Here is a 19,143-nt window from a genome sequence, read left to right on the forward strand (position 1 = left end):
CGAACCTAATAAAAGATACTTAAGCGACTTACTCAATGCTCATATTATTTATTAATAAGGAAAATAATTACGATAGTAACAAATAATATTAAATAATAAAATTAAAAATAGGTATTCAATAGTTTTACATTTTAATGTTCTAAACATAAGCGGAAATTTAGTGAAATTACTGTAGGGGGGGCTGAGCAATGTATGCTCATTACACCTATATAATGCTAAGACCTGTACTTTAAACTTCTGAGGGGGCTTAGTCCCCGCAAGCTCCCCCTCGATTTCCTCCTATGGTTCTAAAAGTAATTCCATTAAAAAGTATTCTTGTGACAATGTGACTTGTTGAATAATACATAAGTATTTAGTACTCATAAGTCATGTTAATATGTTATGAAAAATATGGGTCTTAGAAAATATCATTCTTGGGTATTAATTTCCCAATTTTTACGACTTCGATTTTCTGTAGATATAAATGTGATAAGTGATAACTAACATTTTTGTGTGATAACATTTCTTGCGGTGTTCGATTTTGTCAATAGATAATATTAGACTTATTAGTAGAATAGAATAGTATACATTCACCCGATAATCAAGTATCAAGATGACGTGTTACGTGCTTAGTGAGAGTTCATATTAGGTAGTCGTTGAATATTTGCAATTTTGTTCATCTTTACGTACACATAATGGATGTGATCCGTCGTGAAGTAGTCATTTGTAAAGACGTATTGCAGGTAATGTTTACTTTTTTAATTTTATACACCAAGTATTAATTTGAAAATTGTGATTTTTAACATTATAATAACATTTTAAATTTTATGTAGGGCCTAGAGAAAAATGGTTTATCAAAAATCAACGCATTTGTTCTACTAGGGGTTAACATTAATGTGGAAAATGTGTTGAAAACCTATATAATTGGTTTTGTGGATTCATCTTTCAATGTAGACGATAATTGTCCTTACAATTTGAATACCTGTGGTTTGGCTGGAAATGCTGATCTAATTGAAAATGTCCAGGAGTATTTGGATAATGTACATACATATATCTTTAATTAATACCTATTATAAGCTATTGTTAATGATTAAGTATTTCATCTCATTTTAGGATCAATTTAATGAAAATTATTCACTTTATTTGAAAATAGTTGGTTCACAAATAAATCTTTGGGAATTGAAAAAAATTGATGATGCTATCCAATCTGAAAAACTTGAGTTTCAAGTTCAAACAAAGGAGGAATTAAGCAATAATTTGTTATATTTTAGAACTTGTATGAAATTGGAACTTGATAGAAAAATTAACGATTGTGACTCTTTATATACTGCAAGTTTATTAGAGAAAAAGGTATGTTTATAAATACTAAGATTACTTTAATAATAAATTAACTGAACAATCAATAATAAAACAAAATATCTAATACCTATCATTTTAATAAGTGATAACATTAAGTGGTAATAGAATGTGTTTTGAGAAATTGATTTAAATTACAATTAATATAACTAATAAAATTAGTTTTTAAATTATTATATTTAGATCAGGAAGAGTAACTATAATAGTCAAAATAGTGTAAGATACAACCGGTGTTTTTTTGATATTTTATTAATTTTGAATTTAAAATTAAATTCTTAGTACCTAACTAATTTTAATGTACATTATAATTATAACTTTATAATTTTAAAATGTTGTATTTGTTTTAGATTGGTTTAAAACCTCTTTTCTATATCAAAGAAAATAAACAGTATTTTGGAAAATTAGAAGAAAACAAAACTATTGATGGAATAAAAGTAAAAACAAATAAATTGGATTATGAAGTTTTAAATATATCTGTGTATCAAAATTTATCAAATGCATCAACCGAAAACACAGATATATCTGATTTCCCTATAATTCATCAAACAAATGGTAAAGTTTAAATTAAACATATTTAAAATCAATGGAAAATTGTGGGTTAAATATGAGTTGTTGTTTTTTAGAACCTTTTGATGAAGAACTTGTTTGTTGCCAGCTAGACGTTTTATGTGTGGTTCCTAAAAAAGCCACATATACACAGGCATACAATTTGATTTATGGTAGTATAGTTAAGAATGTACAATCAATTCAATCATTTTTGGTTTCAAATCCCAAAGATTTGCCTGCTGTTCATCATTTCTTGCCTGATAAATTATGCCATTTTGTAACAATTGTTTGTTCACACAATCAGATAGATTCGTATAGTATGTATCTTAATAATACATTTAAATCACTAAGATCATATGTTATTATGAGTAATTCATTATTATTTTGTTATTAATGATATTTTATACAATAGTTTATTGTACAAAATATAAAGGAATATGAAAAGAGTGCATTTTTGCATTAACCAATTTTTGTCTGACCACAAATTTACTATTATTATGTGCTTTTATTTAAAATTTTAGAATTCGACTACAGTAAACTTAAGTACTGTTAGTCTCAATATATTTTTAAATAAATTAACTTCAGTTTTATTGTGATTTATTATGGTCATTGGTTGCTTAGATAAAATGATTTTAAAATGTACTTGATGTTGTATGAATTTAAGACTTAAAAAAGATTAGTAGATAACACATGATACTAATGCTTTTATGAATTACCTTGTAATATATTATGGTGTAAAGCCATTTTTATGTTCTTAAATTAACTATGGTTAATTGTTTTTGTTTTGATAGGTAATTTAAGAAAAAAATTACATAATGCTTTTCATTTGTCCATGGATAGACCATTGTTTCGTATATCAAATGCTTATCAATTTGATGCTAAGCCAGCTTTAAATGACGATGGACTTTTGACAAATGTACACGAAGGTCTGTCTCCTTCAGGAAGTAAGTAATAGAATAAAAATATATTATTATCAGATGGTTTAAGGTGTTAGGTACCTATCTATTATTTGCAAACTATGTACGTTTAGGCAGCAGCATGGCATTAAGCTTGGGAAGAGAGGAAGAGTTACAAGAACTGCTCAGAAGAATGGATAATGTTTTATTGAGGGAATGTGACATGAATATGAATAGAAATAAATAAAAGGTAAAATAAATATGAAATTGAAGCAACAATAACTGAAGAAATAACAAAAAAAAAAAAAAATTAAAATGTAATCTAATATCATTGATGTTTCATAAAATATAAATGAGTATAATGTGAGAATAGATATTGAAATATGTGTTTGAGATTTTAAGGGCAATTTAAAACAAAAACATAATTTTATTAGTGAAATCTACTAAAAAATTGATTAGTTTTATTAAAAAATATGATTTTAAATATTGTGGTTATCTTGTTAAATTATTATTTTTTTACTAAAGTTAAATAAATCCATTTTATAATATTAAATTGTTTTCTGTCATCTTCACTGTCATTATGTTTATTGGTTAATACATTTTATTTTTTTAGTAAAAAATGGAAAAATATCATTAGTTCAGGGTACATATACATTTTACCACTATGGTCAAGGTGGTTTTAATGATCATCAGTGGGGTTGTGCATACAGATCTTTACAGACATTATATTCTTGGTTTAAGTATGTATTTTAAATCCATATACATTATAGTTAATATCATATAGGTATTAAAATTACCTTATTAAATCTATCAAATAGAATATTTAAAACTAGGTTAAATGTGTGACAGGTATTATTTATCTAATTTTAATGCTATATAAGAATATTATATATTTATATTTATATTTAATATCAGTGATCAAAGTTTTATCTATAATAATACATCATTTTTAAAATGTCTTTCCTATTCTATAAAAGAGTTTTTTAAATGTAATGTTTGCCAAACTAAATTCAACTATTATTATTTCTCATGTTATAATAGGTGGCAAGGATGGACTAATAAACCAGTGCCTTCCATACGTGACATACAGCAAATTTTAGTTGATATGGGTGACAAAAGTAAATCATTTGTTGGTTCTAGTGATTGGATTGGTTCAATGGAAGTTTCTTTTGTATTAAACGCACATTTAGATGTTACATGTCGAATAATGTCTTTGCGACAAGGAGATACATTAAATTCAGTGTGTCTTGAACTGTCTGAACATTTTGATAGACATGGCACTCCTGTGATGATAGGTAATAGAAGCAATAGTGGTATAATTTCAGAATATTATTTTGATTAATGTTTTAGGCGGTGGAGTACTTGCTCACACTATTTTAGGAGTAGACATCAATGAAGAACTGGGTGCAGTTAAATTTTTGGTTTTAGATCCTCACTATACAGGCTCTGACAGTATCAAGAGTATTCAAGGTAAAGGAGTATGTTGGAAGGAAGCATCATTTTGGAAAAAAGATACATTTTATAATCTTTGTTTACCATTGAGTTTTAATGGCATATAATATAAAACCATTTTATAGTTTTTATTTTATTTTGTACTGTTATTAATTATAACTATTCATTATATTATATTATCATTTATAGAATGCACTTATATGTGTCAAACTCAACTAAATCATAATTACTAAAATAAAAAAGTTTATAAAAATAAAAAAATAATATTGGTAATACATTTAATTAAAATATAAATTTCAGTGTTTCTAAAAATTATTCCAATTATTAAACGACTGTGATTTTAGGAATTTTTTTTGTTGTTTTATAGTTAAATATATATTTAAAAAACAAGTCAATTAAATATATAGTTTTGATTTTTGTGTTCTTAATTCAGTAAACCATAGTCCACTAACTAAAGTCTAAAATATATTCTTGAGCAGAACATTTCTAAATTTTTAGATAATTTATTATGGATGGTACAGTTCTATATATATAAGCTGTTAAACTGGTTTTTGATATAATTCATCATGGACTAAACTTTGGGAAATTTTTTTCTCTATAAAAACACACGATGAATCGACAAGTTGGCCATTTAACATACAATTTCTCATATAATTTTTTAATCTTCTCAATCAAAAAAAAAAATGTTTTTTTAATGCTGGTAACAAGCACTAGATAAAAATATCGAGCATTTAACATCACAATATTTTTTTATAATTACTTAGTTAGAACTTTGAAAAAATCTCAAAATTTCATAAATTATTTTGTAGTTAGAAATTCATTTATTGAAGATTATGTTTTTTACATCTGAAATTTGAAAATTTAATTAAAGGTTCTATAAGTTTTTCAACCTAACTATAAAAAAAAAAAAATTACCACAGTCAAATTAATTTTTATAAGCATTTGAAGTTCAGATTGTTACAAAATTCATCAAAATCATGAAGAATTACAGACTATAAGTGTTTTGTGGTAAGAAATGTATAAAATCTTTAATGTGTATGCTAAGGTATGTTCATTTAACACAATGTTCAAAAAATAGTTGATACTGGAACTAAAAAATATACAATCCGTCTTCACTTTGAATTATTTTTGTGTATAATGATCTAGAATTCAAATTAAATTTAGTGACCCACTCAGCACCTAATGTACAGCAGAACGGTATCTATCTACTTGCAAATATTTTTTTTATTTAATCGATGTAAAATTACAGAAACTGTGATATTTTAAACATAAAACATATCAAGTACCTACCTAAGTAGGTATGCGGGTAAAACATTCTATATTAAAAAATATGCTATTTAGTATCTACCTACTTTTATTTAACCTCTCACGATTGTATTTAGGTATACGCCGTATATACATATACCGTATTCATAGGCGCAAATAGAGCGGGGGTGGGTGTGGGGCTTAGCCCCTCTACAATTGCTAGAGCCCCCCAAAAACTAATGATTTAACTACCTACATAATACATTGGAGAGAATAATCATTTTTCGTGCAATTGAACACGAATGATTCGATTAGTCGATAACCACGTAATCAAGCTAATTACGGGTAGTTGGTGGGAAATTTGCAGTACTGACGACAAATGACAATCGATCGGTAAATTTCAGTAGAAATCGTGGAATAGACCACACGTCCAACCGGCATCACAATGTCACATAATACTATTTATGACTCGTAGTTCGTACAATATTCTTCCATGCATTTTGACGTTCAATCCAACTCTGGAGAATATATTTTTATGCTGAGTCAGTTTCAATGCACAAAGCACAATTTGAGTTATATAATATAATTTATATATTTAATATTTATCTAAACCTTGTGTCCGTGTTTAAATGTTATTTTGTTTAATTATAAAGTTCGTTATTTTCTGTGAACTGTGATCGATTTTTATAATAAATTCATTGTAGATTCTCCACATTGACCACATTAATTGTTGTCTGTTGATAATATACAATGAACGATTCAAAAGTGTACTCAATTTTTAATATGAAAAGATCTACTATGGCTCAAAACTGATTTAGGATTTAGTAATTTGGGTATACTTAATATAGAAAAAGATAGGTATATATATTTATCTAAATTCTTTTAGTAAAACTGAGAGAAGAATAAAATTATTATAATTACCTAGGTTTAAAAATAATAGTGTACTAAAATTAAAAATAATATATTATGTGAATTTGATGTTTAACGGTATAAATATATGTACGTATATGTTTATGTATTTTTTTAATGGTTTTTTGATAATTTAAAAGCATCATAAAAGTATCCAGTACGGACCTGAGTTACAGCGCTCCCTCCCAAATTCCAAACACTATTTGCGCCTATGTATGTATTTATTTACTTAATAGAAAATTTTCATGAGAAGTACTGAAGTTTGATAGTTAGATATTAAAACTGTTAGGATAATGATAAAATAGTTGTTTGACGGGAAGAGGGATGTGCATTTTGAAGTTTCTCTAATTTATTATTGTTTTTTAAATCTATCCAGAGCGATTAGCTAGACAATGATAATGTGTATTGTGTATAACCTTAGAGTTAGTGTTTGGCAAGTTCTTTATAAAAAGGAATTCGTTCCATTCCTTGTTCCTTAAAAGGAATTCGTTCCTTTGATAAATGAACGAGTTTCTTTTTTTAGTTCTAAATAAAATAAAAATTCTTATTTAATCATCAATGTTTTTTTGTACATATATACATTTATATATTATAGAAATAGCAATACTGGTTAAATGAAAAAAAAAATGCATGTATAATCATTAATTAATTAGCGACATAAGCGTTGTAAATTATTTATTTTTGAGTTCACTTTTTAATTATACATACCTATATAGGCTATAGGTACATTATTTTATTATTTACTATTTAGTTATTTTAGTTAAAGGATATATAATATTGATTATTGACTATAGTTTTTTTCATTTATTCATTATTTTTAAACAATATAAATTAATATTATATTATAATAGACTATAAAGTAATTTTGTCCTATTTTAGAAGATCTAATTTCTCAAATAGTTTATCACATAGTCGGTAACGTTTAACGGTCATTACATAATTGGAATTATTGGATCCAGTACAAAAAAATCTCTCGACAGGAGCACTTGAGGGCATTAGTGAATTGTATACTAAAATACTTTCATAACTTCTAAATGAACTTTTAAAAATATATTTTAATTTTAGTTATTTAAATATCTCAATATCTGTGTAAATTGAAACTCGAAAGGTACAAAAATGTTCGATCTTTTTCTTAAAAAAAAAAATTCGTTCATTTCCTTGTTCTTTTTTTTATAAAAAGGAATTCGTTCCTTTTAGAACTCGTTCTTCTAAAAACTGCTTAGACTGGTTAGAATATATATTATACTATATTACCATATACTTATGTTAGGTTATAGTTTGAAATATTATATTTACAATTATATTTTTGTGTAACCACTGGGCATTAGTCATTATTTTTGTAAAATATATTTTGTGAGTTATTGCAACAGCAGATATATATTAGATTTATGAGTATTTAATATATTAGATAATGTATAGTCAGTTGATCATAATTACCAAACTACTGAACATAAATTATTCTATTTTACCCATATATTTAAAACATAAACTAATGTATCCAGTGACGCTTCTCAATAGTGGACCACTCCCTATAGTAGACACTTTTAAATTCCCCGGGAAAAACGTATGTATATAATAGGAGTTATAACCTCTTAATGGTGCCATAGTGGATACTCCTAATAGTGGACATGGAGTTATGGACACTAAAAACATGGTACCAAAATTAGATTATGAACCTAAAATTTATTCAATTGTGATGGAACATGTTTATTTTTTCAAGCACTTATTGATAAAATATTGTGTTTAAAAATCGACATTTGTCGTAGAGGGAAAAATAACTAAAGATCGTTCTACTGTTTTATTATGTGTAAATATGATCGGGGAATTTGAAACAACGTTAATAATTGGAAAAATCACTAAAATCACACTGTTTCAAAGGCGTAAATGTATCAACGTTAAGTGTTCATTGGAAAGCTAATTGTAAAGGGTGGATGAATCGAGATTGAATGACAGACTGGTTAATGTCGCTTAACATAAAAATGGAATGGAAAAATAGAAAAAATAATTTTATTTCTAGATAGTGCTAGCTCACATCCTGATACATTAAATTTAAAAAATATAAAACTAATATTCCTACCTACAAATACAACTTCAATTTGCTAACTACTAGAACAAGGAATAATTTAAAATTTTAAAGTTTATTATCGCTAACGATTATTACTTCGTCATATTTTATCCATAGATGATCAAGGTGTAGAGAAAAAATAGCTTAACGTTCTAAATACGACTTTTTGGATAAAATCCGCATTAAAAAATATTAAACTAAAGATGGTCAAAAACTGTTTTAAAAAATGGGATTTTTTTCATCCGATACTACAGAATACGTAACGGAACACGAAAATAATACAAATTTGAACATATTCTTAGAACTTGTACTGTGTACTGTTAAAATTGAAGACTATATTTCTATAGTTGAAAATATCCTTACAGAAGAAAATACATTACCTAATAATATCAGATATAGTCAATTGTACTTTAGACAATTTGAGCAAAGAAAAAACTGAACTCGAAACAGAAGATGAATAATATGAGTTTATAATTTATATACAACCTAACTTTTGAAGAAGTTTGGAAAACAATAAATAGTTTAAAAATAAAGAAGATAAGATCGAATTATAAATGGTAGCCAATTTGCAAGTCCATTGCGAAGAACAGAAACAAATTACAGAAAAAAAAAAAATAACAGTTTTTGTTAATTGTATACATAAATATTTAACATTTATAAACCAATGTTTTAATACATAAATACACACACATATATACACAATAATAAATAATAAATTAAAATTAAAATCAATCATATTTTAATAAACGTCCCTATAATATGGATATTTTGTAATTCTTCATAAAATGTCCACTATATAGAGGTTTCACTGTTTATATAACTGAATTCTGAAAAGTTTATAACATTTATAGTTTCATCAATAAATATAATATTTTTTTAAGAGAATATACATTACATTTAATTTTGTTAGATATACGGATTATAAGATTAATTAACATCCAACTATTTATTTTATAAATAATTTTTAATTAAATTGATTTATTGACATTTACGATTATTATTAATTTTGTATTGTCATTACAAAACTTGTACTATATTTACCACGTTAAACTGACAAAATCTGTTAAGCCAATCATTATAATATTGTCATTGACACGGTTGATGGAGGATCATCTATAGATTGCAACAATACATTGCCCATATAGAGATTATGTACAAAGCAAAAAAAAAAAACATCCTTCGTGATTAAACCTTTATGAAATCGAGTGTCCAAAGAACGGTGAAATTCAATTGTCACTGTTTTGGAAAAATCATCTATGTAACTTGGAACCATAATTTCAGTCCAACAATGAATGACGGGTATTTAGATTGAACACAACAATACAAAATATATAGGTCAAACCCATAAAATTGACACTACTAAAGTAAAATTACTTGAAAATACTGAAAATCATGTTTTCGCATCATCAATGGAACTTCTGGTAAATTGATATTTACTTTCTTACATAAATCGATTTCTAGCTCTCTTTTTTTTTTCTGTAAATAGTTTATATATATAATGTAGAATTAATTATTTATTATCTATTAATATAGATTGATTATCTACTTATCGGTTTATCACGCATTATTAAATAAAAATTATAAAGAATTTTATTTTCTGGTGTACCTATTTCTATTATAACAATAATGTTTATAATGTTTGTTATGTTAGACGCATATTGGATTTTATTTTTTAACTGAAATTGGATTATTATAGTTCAAAAGTCAACAGTATCACTTACTGTTGACTATCGGATATCTAGTCATTTCTCTGTATTTATTCCTTTGCCTTGGTTCTGTTAATTGTTATAAGATATTTGGGGTCTAGTTGATTTTTTTCTTCATTGATTTAATTCTGTCCTGTTTTTATTTTTCAAAATTCCAAAAAAGTATAGGTTTAAACTTTAAACCAATTTAAATGATAATTTTTCAGATGATATATGAGTAGTTCATGATAAAATAATCACTCTGTATATATGTTTTAATTTTATTAAGAACAAACAAGAATATGTCCAATCTGTATTAATTTATACAATAAGTAATATAGATATTTGTAAAGGATGGACCGCTTGATTGAAGGGAGTGCCCCAACAACACTACTTCACAATTCTACTTTTTATTTTTTTTTAATTTAATTAATATTTTGTACCTAAATAATTAATCCTGTTTACCTGTTAAAATATTATTGATTCAACAAAAATATTCATTGTAGATCTTCTAGACCTCAAGTAGATATTCAAATGCCTTGAAAATAAGTTTATACATAAATCTTGAAATAATCTTATTATAATTTATAACATATAGAGTAAAACTTACTACAATATTTTTAATTATCAACAAAAGTTTTTAAAATTAAAAATGATATTACAACCTCCTGTAGATAACCCGACTACATTGTCCTACTTGGTTTGAAAATTTAATCCATTCTTACTATTTAAGATTCCTGCAAGTAAAGCAAAAAATAAGATGTATTTAGGTATGTCTTATGTACAATATATTCTTATTAATTTTATTAATTATATACATTGTAATATAGCTTTTTTGAGCTTACTTTTTAAATTTAATGGCAACTTTTATAATAACTTATTTAAAAAAAATAAGAAAATTTTTATTGGCGTATATAATTTAAAAGCTTTATTTAGTAAAAGTTATATTTTTGAACGAAAAGTAGGATTAATATGTTACAAAATGTATTGTAAAGTTACTTATAGTGTAAATGTGTAATACCGTAATGTGTAGCCGCATTATATTACCTATCTTGTTACAACTAACCGGATAAAACTTATCGATTTTTTGGATTTGTACGTTTCGAGTAGGTACGTATCTAGAACCTCATCTTGGGAGGGGCGATTAATTTTTTTAGGAATAGTCCAAATCCTCCATAATACATTTATTTAATTTGATCTAGTTGGTACTTTTTGTGGTCAAAAACTGTGTATTAGTTCTTTTTTGGAATAATAAAAATAATTAATAAAAATTATAATTTATAAAGTGGGAAAATGGGAATATTTACGTAATACTAGTTTTCAAAAAAATCGATTTTGTTTTTTTGTTGTATTTCAGAAATACATTATATCATGTATTATTTTCATTTCAAATATTTTGTATCTTATAAAAGTATTTGAGTTATTAATTAACATTTGGTATTTCCGAGATTTTATAATTAATATCAATTAACCGATTTTTGAAAATATTAATAATAATATAAGTATAATATCTTACATAAAAATTATTCTTAGATATAGACAATGATCGCCTGTCTCTAGTAGAAAATAATTTTTTATTGGTTCATCTACAATGATTTATCATCGCATTCAAATCTAACATATTTTATTATAGTGCCACAGAAAGTTATAAGTATAAGTTATAACTAATAACGAGTCATAGTCGAAACTTACTGGAATATTATAGTCATAGAGTTGAGATTCCCTGTTTTTAAATTATAACGGTCTATCCTTTCACTGCGGGTGTATCCTACATTGTTCAATTATTATTAACGAAGGGCTTCTATTTACGAAGACAAGAAATATTTGTGTAGTTGCCGATTAGTCAAAAATTTTAAATATCGTTATGGTGGTTGTTAGTTTGTTACCGAGTTGTAATTGTCGTCGGGATCAAAACAAAAAAAAAATTCTATAGTTGTGGTTCATATATTTATGATAATTACTACGGATACATATTTTATGAATATCAGCAAATCAATGTGTTTTTTTAAATATTGTTTTTATTTCATTGTTTATATACATTTCTGACTAAGATTGTCGGATTTTATTTTAGTTTTTAAGTCTACTGAATTTATTTTTGCATGTGTATTAATTTGAATAGGCACTTTTTATACACTTTAAGAATTAATTATGTAAATAATATTATCTAAAGCTAACCAGACTGTGGTTGGAAAAATAATATCATTGTGGATATAATTGATGATTAAATAGTCGCTAAATGCGCACTGCAATTTGGACGGTAATTAAACATTCAATTTTATTCGCGACCGCAAATTGGACCCAATGGTTATAGACTTTATGCATATAGGTATAATATGAACTTACTATACTTTTAAGTTACTATGAAAACTACTATAATATACATATATTGTTTATTTTTTACCTATATAGATAAATAACAATACCTATAATATAATAGATAAAATCTTAAAAATAAATCAAAAATGTCGTTACGTATAGTAAAATTCATAATAATATAATATACGTAAAAGTTTTAAGTCCCTATGAATAATGTTTTGATTTGTAACAAAATAGTTAGCATTGTTATTCATCGTTAAAATGTCTATAACAAATAATTGTGTATATATACATTATCGTGATTATTATTTTCAATATTTTTTAATTTAGAAACTTATTAGAAACCTTATATTAATTTTTCAAGTATTTTACTCATTCATACATTTTTTTTTATCGAAAATTATAAAATAAAACAATAAATTAAATCGAAATTTCTCATGCTTAAAAGTTATAAATAGCTAAAAAATAGTTGAAACATTATGAAAATGTTATCGTACATAGAAAATGATAAAACATTTATTGAAAATGTCAAGTATCAACGTTTATTTTTCCTTGAGTTACACCAAAATAATACAAAATCAAGTTTGTCAAAAACTGTATTAGTGTACAAATTCCAGTTATACCTACTTTAATTTTTTGTTTGTTCTTCCCGATTACTTTGAAAAATGTTGATAATTTAAAAAAATTAATTAATTTTTTATTTTGTCTTGTTCAAAGTACAAACTAGAACCAATTTGCTATCCGAAATCACCCTTAAAGTCGAAAATTAAATCATTTTTTCAATACTTATCGTGTAATACGAATATATGACGTGTATATACTGTATACAGAAATACGAAAAAAACATATATCATTGTAGAATTAATGAATTTATCGCTATGCTCAGAATTTTAAGTGTATAAAGTGAATAAATAATAATGTGATAAATAATATAGAAAATTAATATTTATAGTCCCAGACGCGGATCCGGAAAATATTCGGGGCAGGGGCATCTTGGGTAAAATGTTAGTAAAAGTCTGATAAAATATAAATATATTTACATTATTATAAATATTATTATTCAAATTTCAATTTTTCAGCACAATTAACAGTAATCCTAGAATTCTCCAGTCTATGGGGAGGGGGACTATTGCCTCTTACCCTTCCACCTTGGATTTGCGATTGTATAGTCCTCGAGTATCGAATATATTATTAGATAGTTAGATATTGTTTGTAATATCAAACGATTGTCACATGTTTTTTTTGATAACCACATTATATTTAATTTGATAACTACCTACCTGAAGTAGCTACATTTTATACAAATTTCAGAGAAATTTTATTTTATCAGTGTTTTTTGAAATAAGGATAAAAATAAACTCATTATAAATCCAATAGTTTTTGCTTCTTATATTTCCTCTATTGGAATTTTATAAAAAATAAACATATTTTTGTTAAATCTAATTACAGTAATCAGTGTATATATTATAATATAATTTTAAACGTGTTTGTTTAGTTTATGGTACAGTATATACAATACATACACATTTAATATACATATTCATTGTTATGGAGTATGAATTATTTTTTCTATGTTTATAATGGCTGTATAGTGTATATATTTTAATGAAATTATATCAAATAATCGTAATATGGTTTAACTAAAAAAAAAAAGTATTTTAATTTTTAATTACCCATGATTGTATTTAATTAAAATACATTATCTTATTCGTGTAATACAAACATAAAAAATCATCTATAAACCAAAACAGTTACCTAAGGGTTATAACTTATAATATCCTAATGTTATTATATTTATTTAAAAATGTATAATTTTTTTATATTTGTGCATTGTTGTAACATACTTATTAATTGTTTTTGCAATGTTAAAATATATAATTAAATATAAACATACATACAATAACAACCATGCATAATTATAAATTATACAATTCAAAGTAAACATTTAATATCAAAACTAAAATTGTTATATTTTGTAAAATAAAATGTTAGTTTTACAATCAACGAGTTGTTATTTAACACTGAAATAAATAAAAATAAGACATTTGTTTTATTACTACATTTACAGCACATTAAAATTTTAAAACCTATTTTTTTTTTAAATTGTATTTTGTAATTTTTATGTATAAAATCTTATTTAAAAATTCTTAACAATATATTAAAAAAAATAAAAAAATAATAATAATTAAAACGAAGAGGACTGGAAATGAGGCTAGTTTAGTTTTATTGTTTTATAAATATTCAAATATCTTTTTATAAAGTCAAACGTATCAATTAATTAAAACGGCTGTATGTGGTTATTGAAAATTATTATTCTTGGCGCCGACGCTGAAGATCAGCATCTCTATGGCCCAGCATTGTGGGCCTGACCGCTGTTGCTGTGCAACGGGCGCTCAGTAAATAACATTCCATTTCGTCTAGGGAATAACGTGCGTACTTCGTGCAAATCATTTGATGAGGTAAGTCTAGCGTTTAATAATTTATAAAAAAAAATTGTATTATTTTCTTATTTTATCCAATAAAAAAAAAAAAAAAATAATTTTTATCAGTATAATATTAATTTCTAAATATTGTAGTTTATCTGTAATCCTTATTTAATATTCATTAATATTTAGAAATTAATTTATTCACATAGTAAATTATAGTGTATATTATATATTTATCTCTAATTGTAAACAAACCATAGATATGAAAATATATTCGTAAGATAATTGGTTAGGGTTTAATTTAAACTTATTAATTATTTTCAACTTCATATAAAATTATATTAATAGTAAAAGTATATTTTAGCTTAAATTATATAATACTTTATGATGAGAGAAATATAAAAATAATTATTTTCTTAAAAATATAACTTAAATATATTGAAATTATAAACAATATAAAATAATGGCTATATATTTTAGAAAAATATCAAAATAATAGTTTTATTTTATTTTTGTGTTTATTATTTTTTTACATAATATTATGGCTTATTATCATTTTGCTAAATGACATACAAATATTGATCAAATTAACAAATATTTAAAAAAATTATAAATAAATAAATTAGTTTTAAACATAAATTAAGATTTATTGTTTTATACGATCTCATTAATTATTTGTATTTATGTATTTTTTTAAAAGATAAATTATATATTCCTTTTTTTTTATAGCTATTAATACCAAAATTAAATATTAAATACTTTTTTTTTATAAAATAACGTAGCTACGAATGTTATTAATTCAGATTTAAAAATGTTGATGTAATTTTCGTATTAAATATAAATTAATTAGTAAATTATCGTATCTTAACTTATTTTTATGACAGAAATAATTATAATCAATATGTTGTATCTTAAATTATACATACCTAACTGAATATTTTACAATTATTTTTAAGTGAAACATGTATTATTTGTTTAATTTTTAAATTAAGTAAATTGTTTGATTAGTCAGATAATTATGATATAATATATAAATTTACTAAATGTATTTAATATATATATATCATACATAATACACGCATGTCCTATTTCCTATTTAGAATATACATTTTACATAATGTACATAGTATTATACACATTTTACATAAAATGTAAATTCATTATTCAGATAAATTATAAATTGTTTATTAGGTACCAAAGGTAAATAATATAATATATAATATAATGTGTAATTATTGTATCAATATTTAAAAAAAGACTAAAGTATAAATTAATGATAAAATATTTAAGAAACGAAATAATAATAGTGCAGGTATATAGTTAGTTATTTTATTAGGTGTGATTTTTAATTTTTATTAATGTTGAAAAGCTGTTTATAATTAAAATAAATGTATATATAATTAAACGTAATAATTATAGAAGTCGATAGTTTTACTGATAAAAGTATTTATATTAATTTTTAATAAATATTAAAATAAGTTTATATTTTAAAAAGAAAACATACTATGATTGCTGATTATTGAATATTGATTAGTTACAATATCTGATAAATTAAAAGTTCTGTGTTCTAGATAGGTACTGTGTTATGATATCTATTTTTTATGTTTTTATATTGATGAAATAAAAATAATAAATAAGTAGATTTACTTTTATTTAATAGAAATATAGTGAGTTCTAAATATTCTGTATTGGTTTTGTAATAATGAGTAGCTGCATTTTATTAGTAATATTATTTGGTGGACTGTTTTACGGTATTAAACATTTTTAAAATTTAAGCTGTACCAAAAACATTTATTGCTAAGATGGTTTTTTTTATTTCAGGCATAACACGTTTCCACTTATTGTGCTTAACCATTAAATATATATTTAATCAATGACTTAACTTTGTAAATATAAATATAAATTTTTATACCATTAATACATGTACCATTTTTTTTTTAGTTTTTCTGTAATATTTATCTTAGATTTTTAAAACATTTTTCCCAAAATTTAAAAATCTTTTAACACGTCCCTATGTGCAATAACGCGAGGTTCACATCCATGCGAAGTCACCAAGTGATATAAAATGTCAGTGCACATTTGAACTTCTATGTACCGTTAAATAGACTACAGATGATTATAAATAATTTTTGAAGTCCCAAAGAACTCGCGATAAAAAATCTGAGATAATATTTGTGTGACTTTATATAGAAGTTACATGGTTTAATATTAATTATTATATCTCTCCGAGAAGTCGCATATACGTCACATAAAACCGAAAGGAAAAATGAATTATAAGTATATAAATAGGTAACTAAAGTAAATCAGGTTGTAACTAACGTTTTCGAACAAAATTTAATTATATATTTATTTACCTACCTACCTACCTATTTCTTCTATTTATTATTTTTATAAAATGTATGGTTTCAAAAACTTTATAGATAGTCTGTCTAACTTTAAAAAAATATACAAATATGAAAAATATATTAGAAAAAAGTATTTGAAAACAGAATATATTTAGAACCTACCTATATACCTACTGTGTCAAAATACTTTTTTCAAATGTATTTAGAATGCGTATTACAGTACCTAGGTACTTAAAAAGTATTTGAAAATACTTTACTAGACTGCAGAGAACAACAAAGTCCACAAATTGATTGAGAATAAAGCTACAGTTGTCAATAAAGGTCAATTTAAAAGGTTACCTTTCAACCATTCTACAAAATGCAGTGTGACTTTAAGTGTTTAAAATGAGGGCCTTTCAAACTAAAATGAACGGTAGATCTTTTTGAGGCAGTCCGATACTGATAATATTACACGAGTTTAAACATTCTAAATACTCTACAATACCATCACAAATGTATCTCAGTAGCATATCCCAGTAGGTTAGGCGTAGGTATAACCTGACGTCAGGTTATTTAAAATATAATAAAATGTTTAAAAATAGTTGAGTTGAGTCAATAATAAATAATTAAAACAATATATTATACATTTTACTAAATACAATATAATATACCTAGGTAAATAAATTAAAATTAAAATAGTTTAATATTGTAGTAATAATTTTGTACTGGCATTTTTCAATGGTTTTTAGTGTTTTTACTAAATATATATATAAAATATATTGTGATTAATTCAAATCGTAATATTTTGGGTATAAACTTAACTTAAAAAGGACAACCAACGCACGCTAGTCGTTTCATTAAATATTTAACCAAAACTTTTATAAATTAAGTCCTTAAATTTATTATGAAATAACTTACAGTGTTAATAACAATTGTAATAGATATAGAAATTGTTTTGGTGAAAATTGGAAATGGTAACCTATCATATTTTGTCACCCATTATTACCTACTTACAAATTTATAATGGTATGTGTAAAGTGATATGAGTATTTAGTGTTTTTAGTATTTACCCATCAACTGGTCTTTTTATTCTGTCTGATTATTATTTTTATTTTTAATAATATTAACAATAATAAAAGAAAATTCTATAAATATTAAATATTTTACGACTAATAAAATATAAATTTATTTTCGTTTAATTTGAATCTTATACAAGCTGAATAAATAGATATTTGTCACTAATAGCGAAATTGGTTTTTTTTAAGTTAGTAATGATGATATCATTATGTTATTATGTTCTTATAATTTGTAAATTTATAGCAATTATACTTATGAATCAATAAAGTAAAATTTACATAGTAATAATTTCATCTATTTTTCTTATTTAGATGTAAAACTTCTTTCTATAGACGCTTATTGGTTCGATACATTGGAGAGGACTCTGTGTTGAAAAGGGGATATATGTATTTATCCAAAAATTTCTAATCGCTTCGAGTTACCTTAAAATGTTGATCACTTCATAATAAAATACATTGACAAAATTAAATACTCGTACATAACCCATTTATCCGAGACCGAGAGGTTAAATGTATTTTACCACCTAATATTACACATTGTTATGATATTAAATTTTAACTATTATGATAATAAAATGCTATTTAAAAAAATAATTTAAACATATTCCATTTTTAACAATTGTATTTTATACAAAATTATTAATCAAACATTTCTACGACCGCGACAAAAAATATGTTAAATATTTTTCGTGTGTTAATTTATTAGTTAAATTTCTTTTGATGTTTCTAATTTATGATATTTCAGTTGATGAAATGTTGTCGCACTATACTTTTTCTTAACCAAATTTTTGTTTTGAATCGATGAAAAACTACGCCAAATTATTGCTGAACTCCCAAGGTTTGGTAATGCAGTTTAATACAGTACTAT

General features: G+C 24.2%; 2 protein-coding genes and 1 pseudogene across 3 annotated transcripts in view; all 3 read left to right on the forward strand.

The window, feature by feature from the left end:
• The first annotated feature begins 493 nt into the window (after nucleotides 1–493).
• On the forward strand, nucleotides 494–4,360 carry LOC132922023 (ufm1-specific protease 2-like). The gene is made up of 9 exons (XM_060985323.1): nucleotides 494–722; nucleotides 813–1,019; nucleotides 1,093–1,329; nucleotides 1,683–1,887; nucleotides 1,959–2,198; nucleotides 2,673–2,825; nucleotides 3,391–3,517; nucleotides 3,819–4,072; nucleotides 4,128–4,360. Exons 1-9 carry the CDS (start codon nucleotides 675–677, stop codon nucleotides 4,334–4,336), a joined length of 1,680 nt encoding a protein of 559 aa, XP_060841306.1. The 5' UTR covers nucleotides 494–674; the 3' UTR covers nucleotides 4,337–4,360.
• A 3,836-nt stretch (nucleotides 4,361–8,196) lies between these two features.
• On the forward strand, nucleotides 8,197–9,053 carry LOC132919146 (uncharacterized; annotated as a pseudogene).
• Nucleotides 9,054–14,799: 5,746 nt separating this feature from the next.
• Nucleotides 14,800–19,143, forward strand: part of LOC132922635 (G-protein coupled receptor GRL101-like) — a 66,756-nt gene continuing 62,412 nt past the window's right edge. For both annotated transcript variants that reach the window (XM_060986253.1, XM_060986252.1), the window contains exon 1: nucleotides 14,800–14,908. The gene's annotated coding sequence lies outside the window, so the exon portion shown is untranslated. The remainder of the gene's footprint in view (nucleotides 14,909–19,143) is intronic.

The sequence above is a fragment of the Rhopalosiphum padi genome, chromosome 2 (assembly GCF_020882245.1).
Source record: "Rhopalosiphum padi isolate XX-2018 chromosome 2, ASM2088224v1, whole genome shotgun sequence".
NCBI classification, from domain to species: domain Eukaryota; kingdom Metazoa; phylum Arthropoda; class Insecta; order Hemiptera; family Aphididae; genus Rhopalosiphum; species Rhopalosiphum padi.

Bases quoted from the DNA above. Each gene is read 5' to 3' on its own strand.
- LOC132922023 (XM_060985323.1), top strand. From the start codon at position 675: ATGGATGTGATCCGTCGTGAAGTAGTCATTTGTAAAGACGTATTGCAG. The intron at 1,888-1,958 runs GTAAAGTTTAAA...GTTGTTTTTTAG, and splicing joins TATAATTCATCAAACAAATG to AACCTTTTGATGAAGAACTT. The intron at 2,826-3,390 runs GTAAGTAATAGA...TTATTTTTTTAG, and splicing joins AGGTCTGTCTCCTTCAGGAA to TAAAAAATGGAAAAATATCA.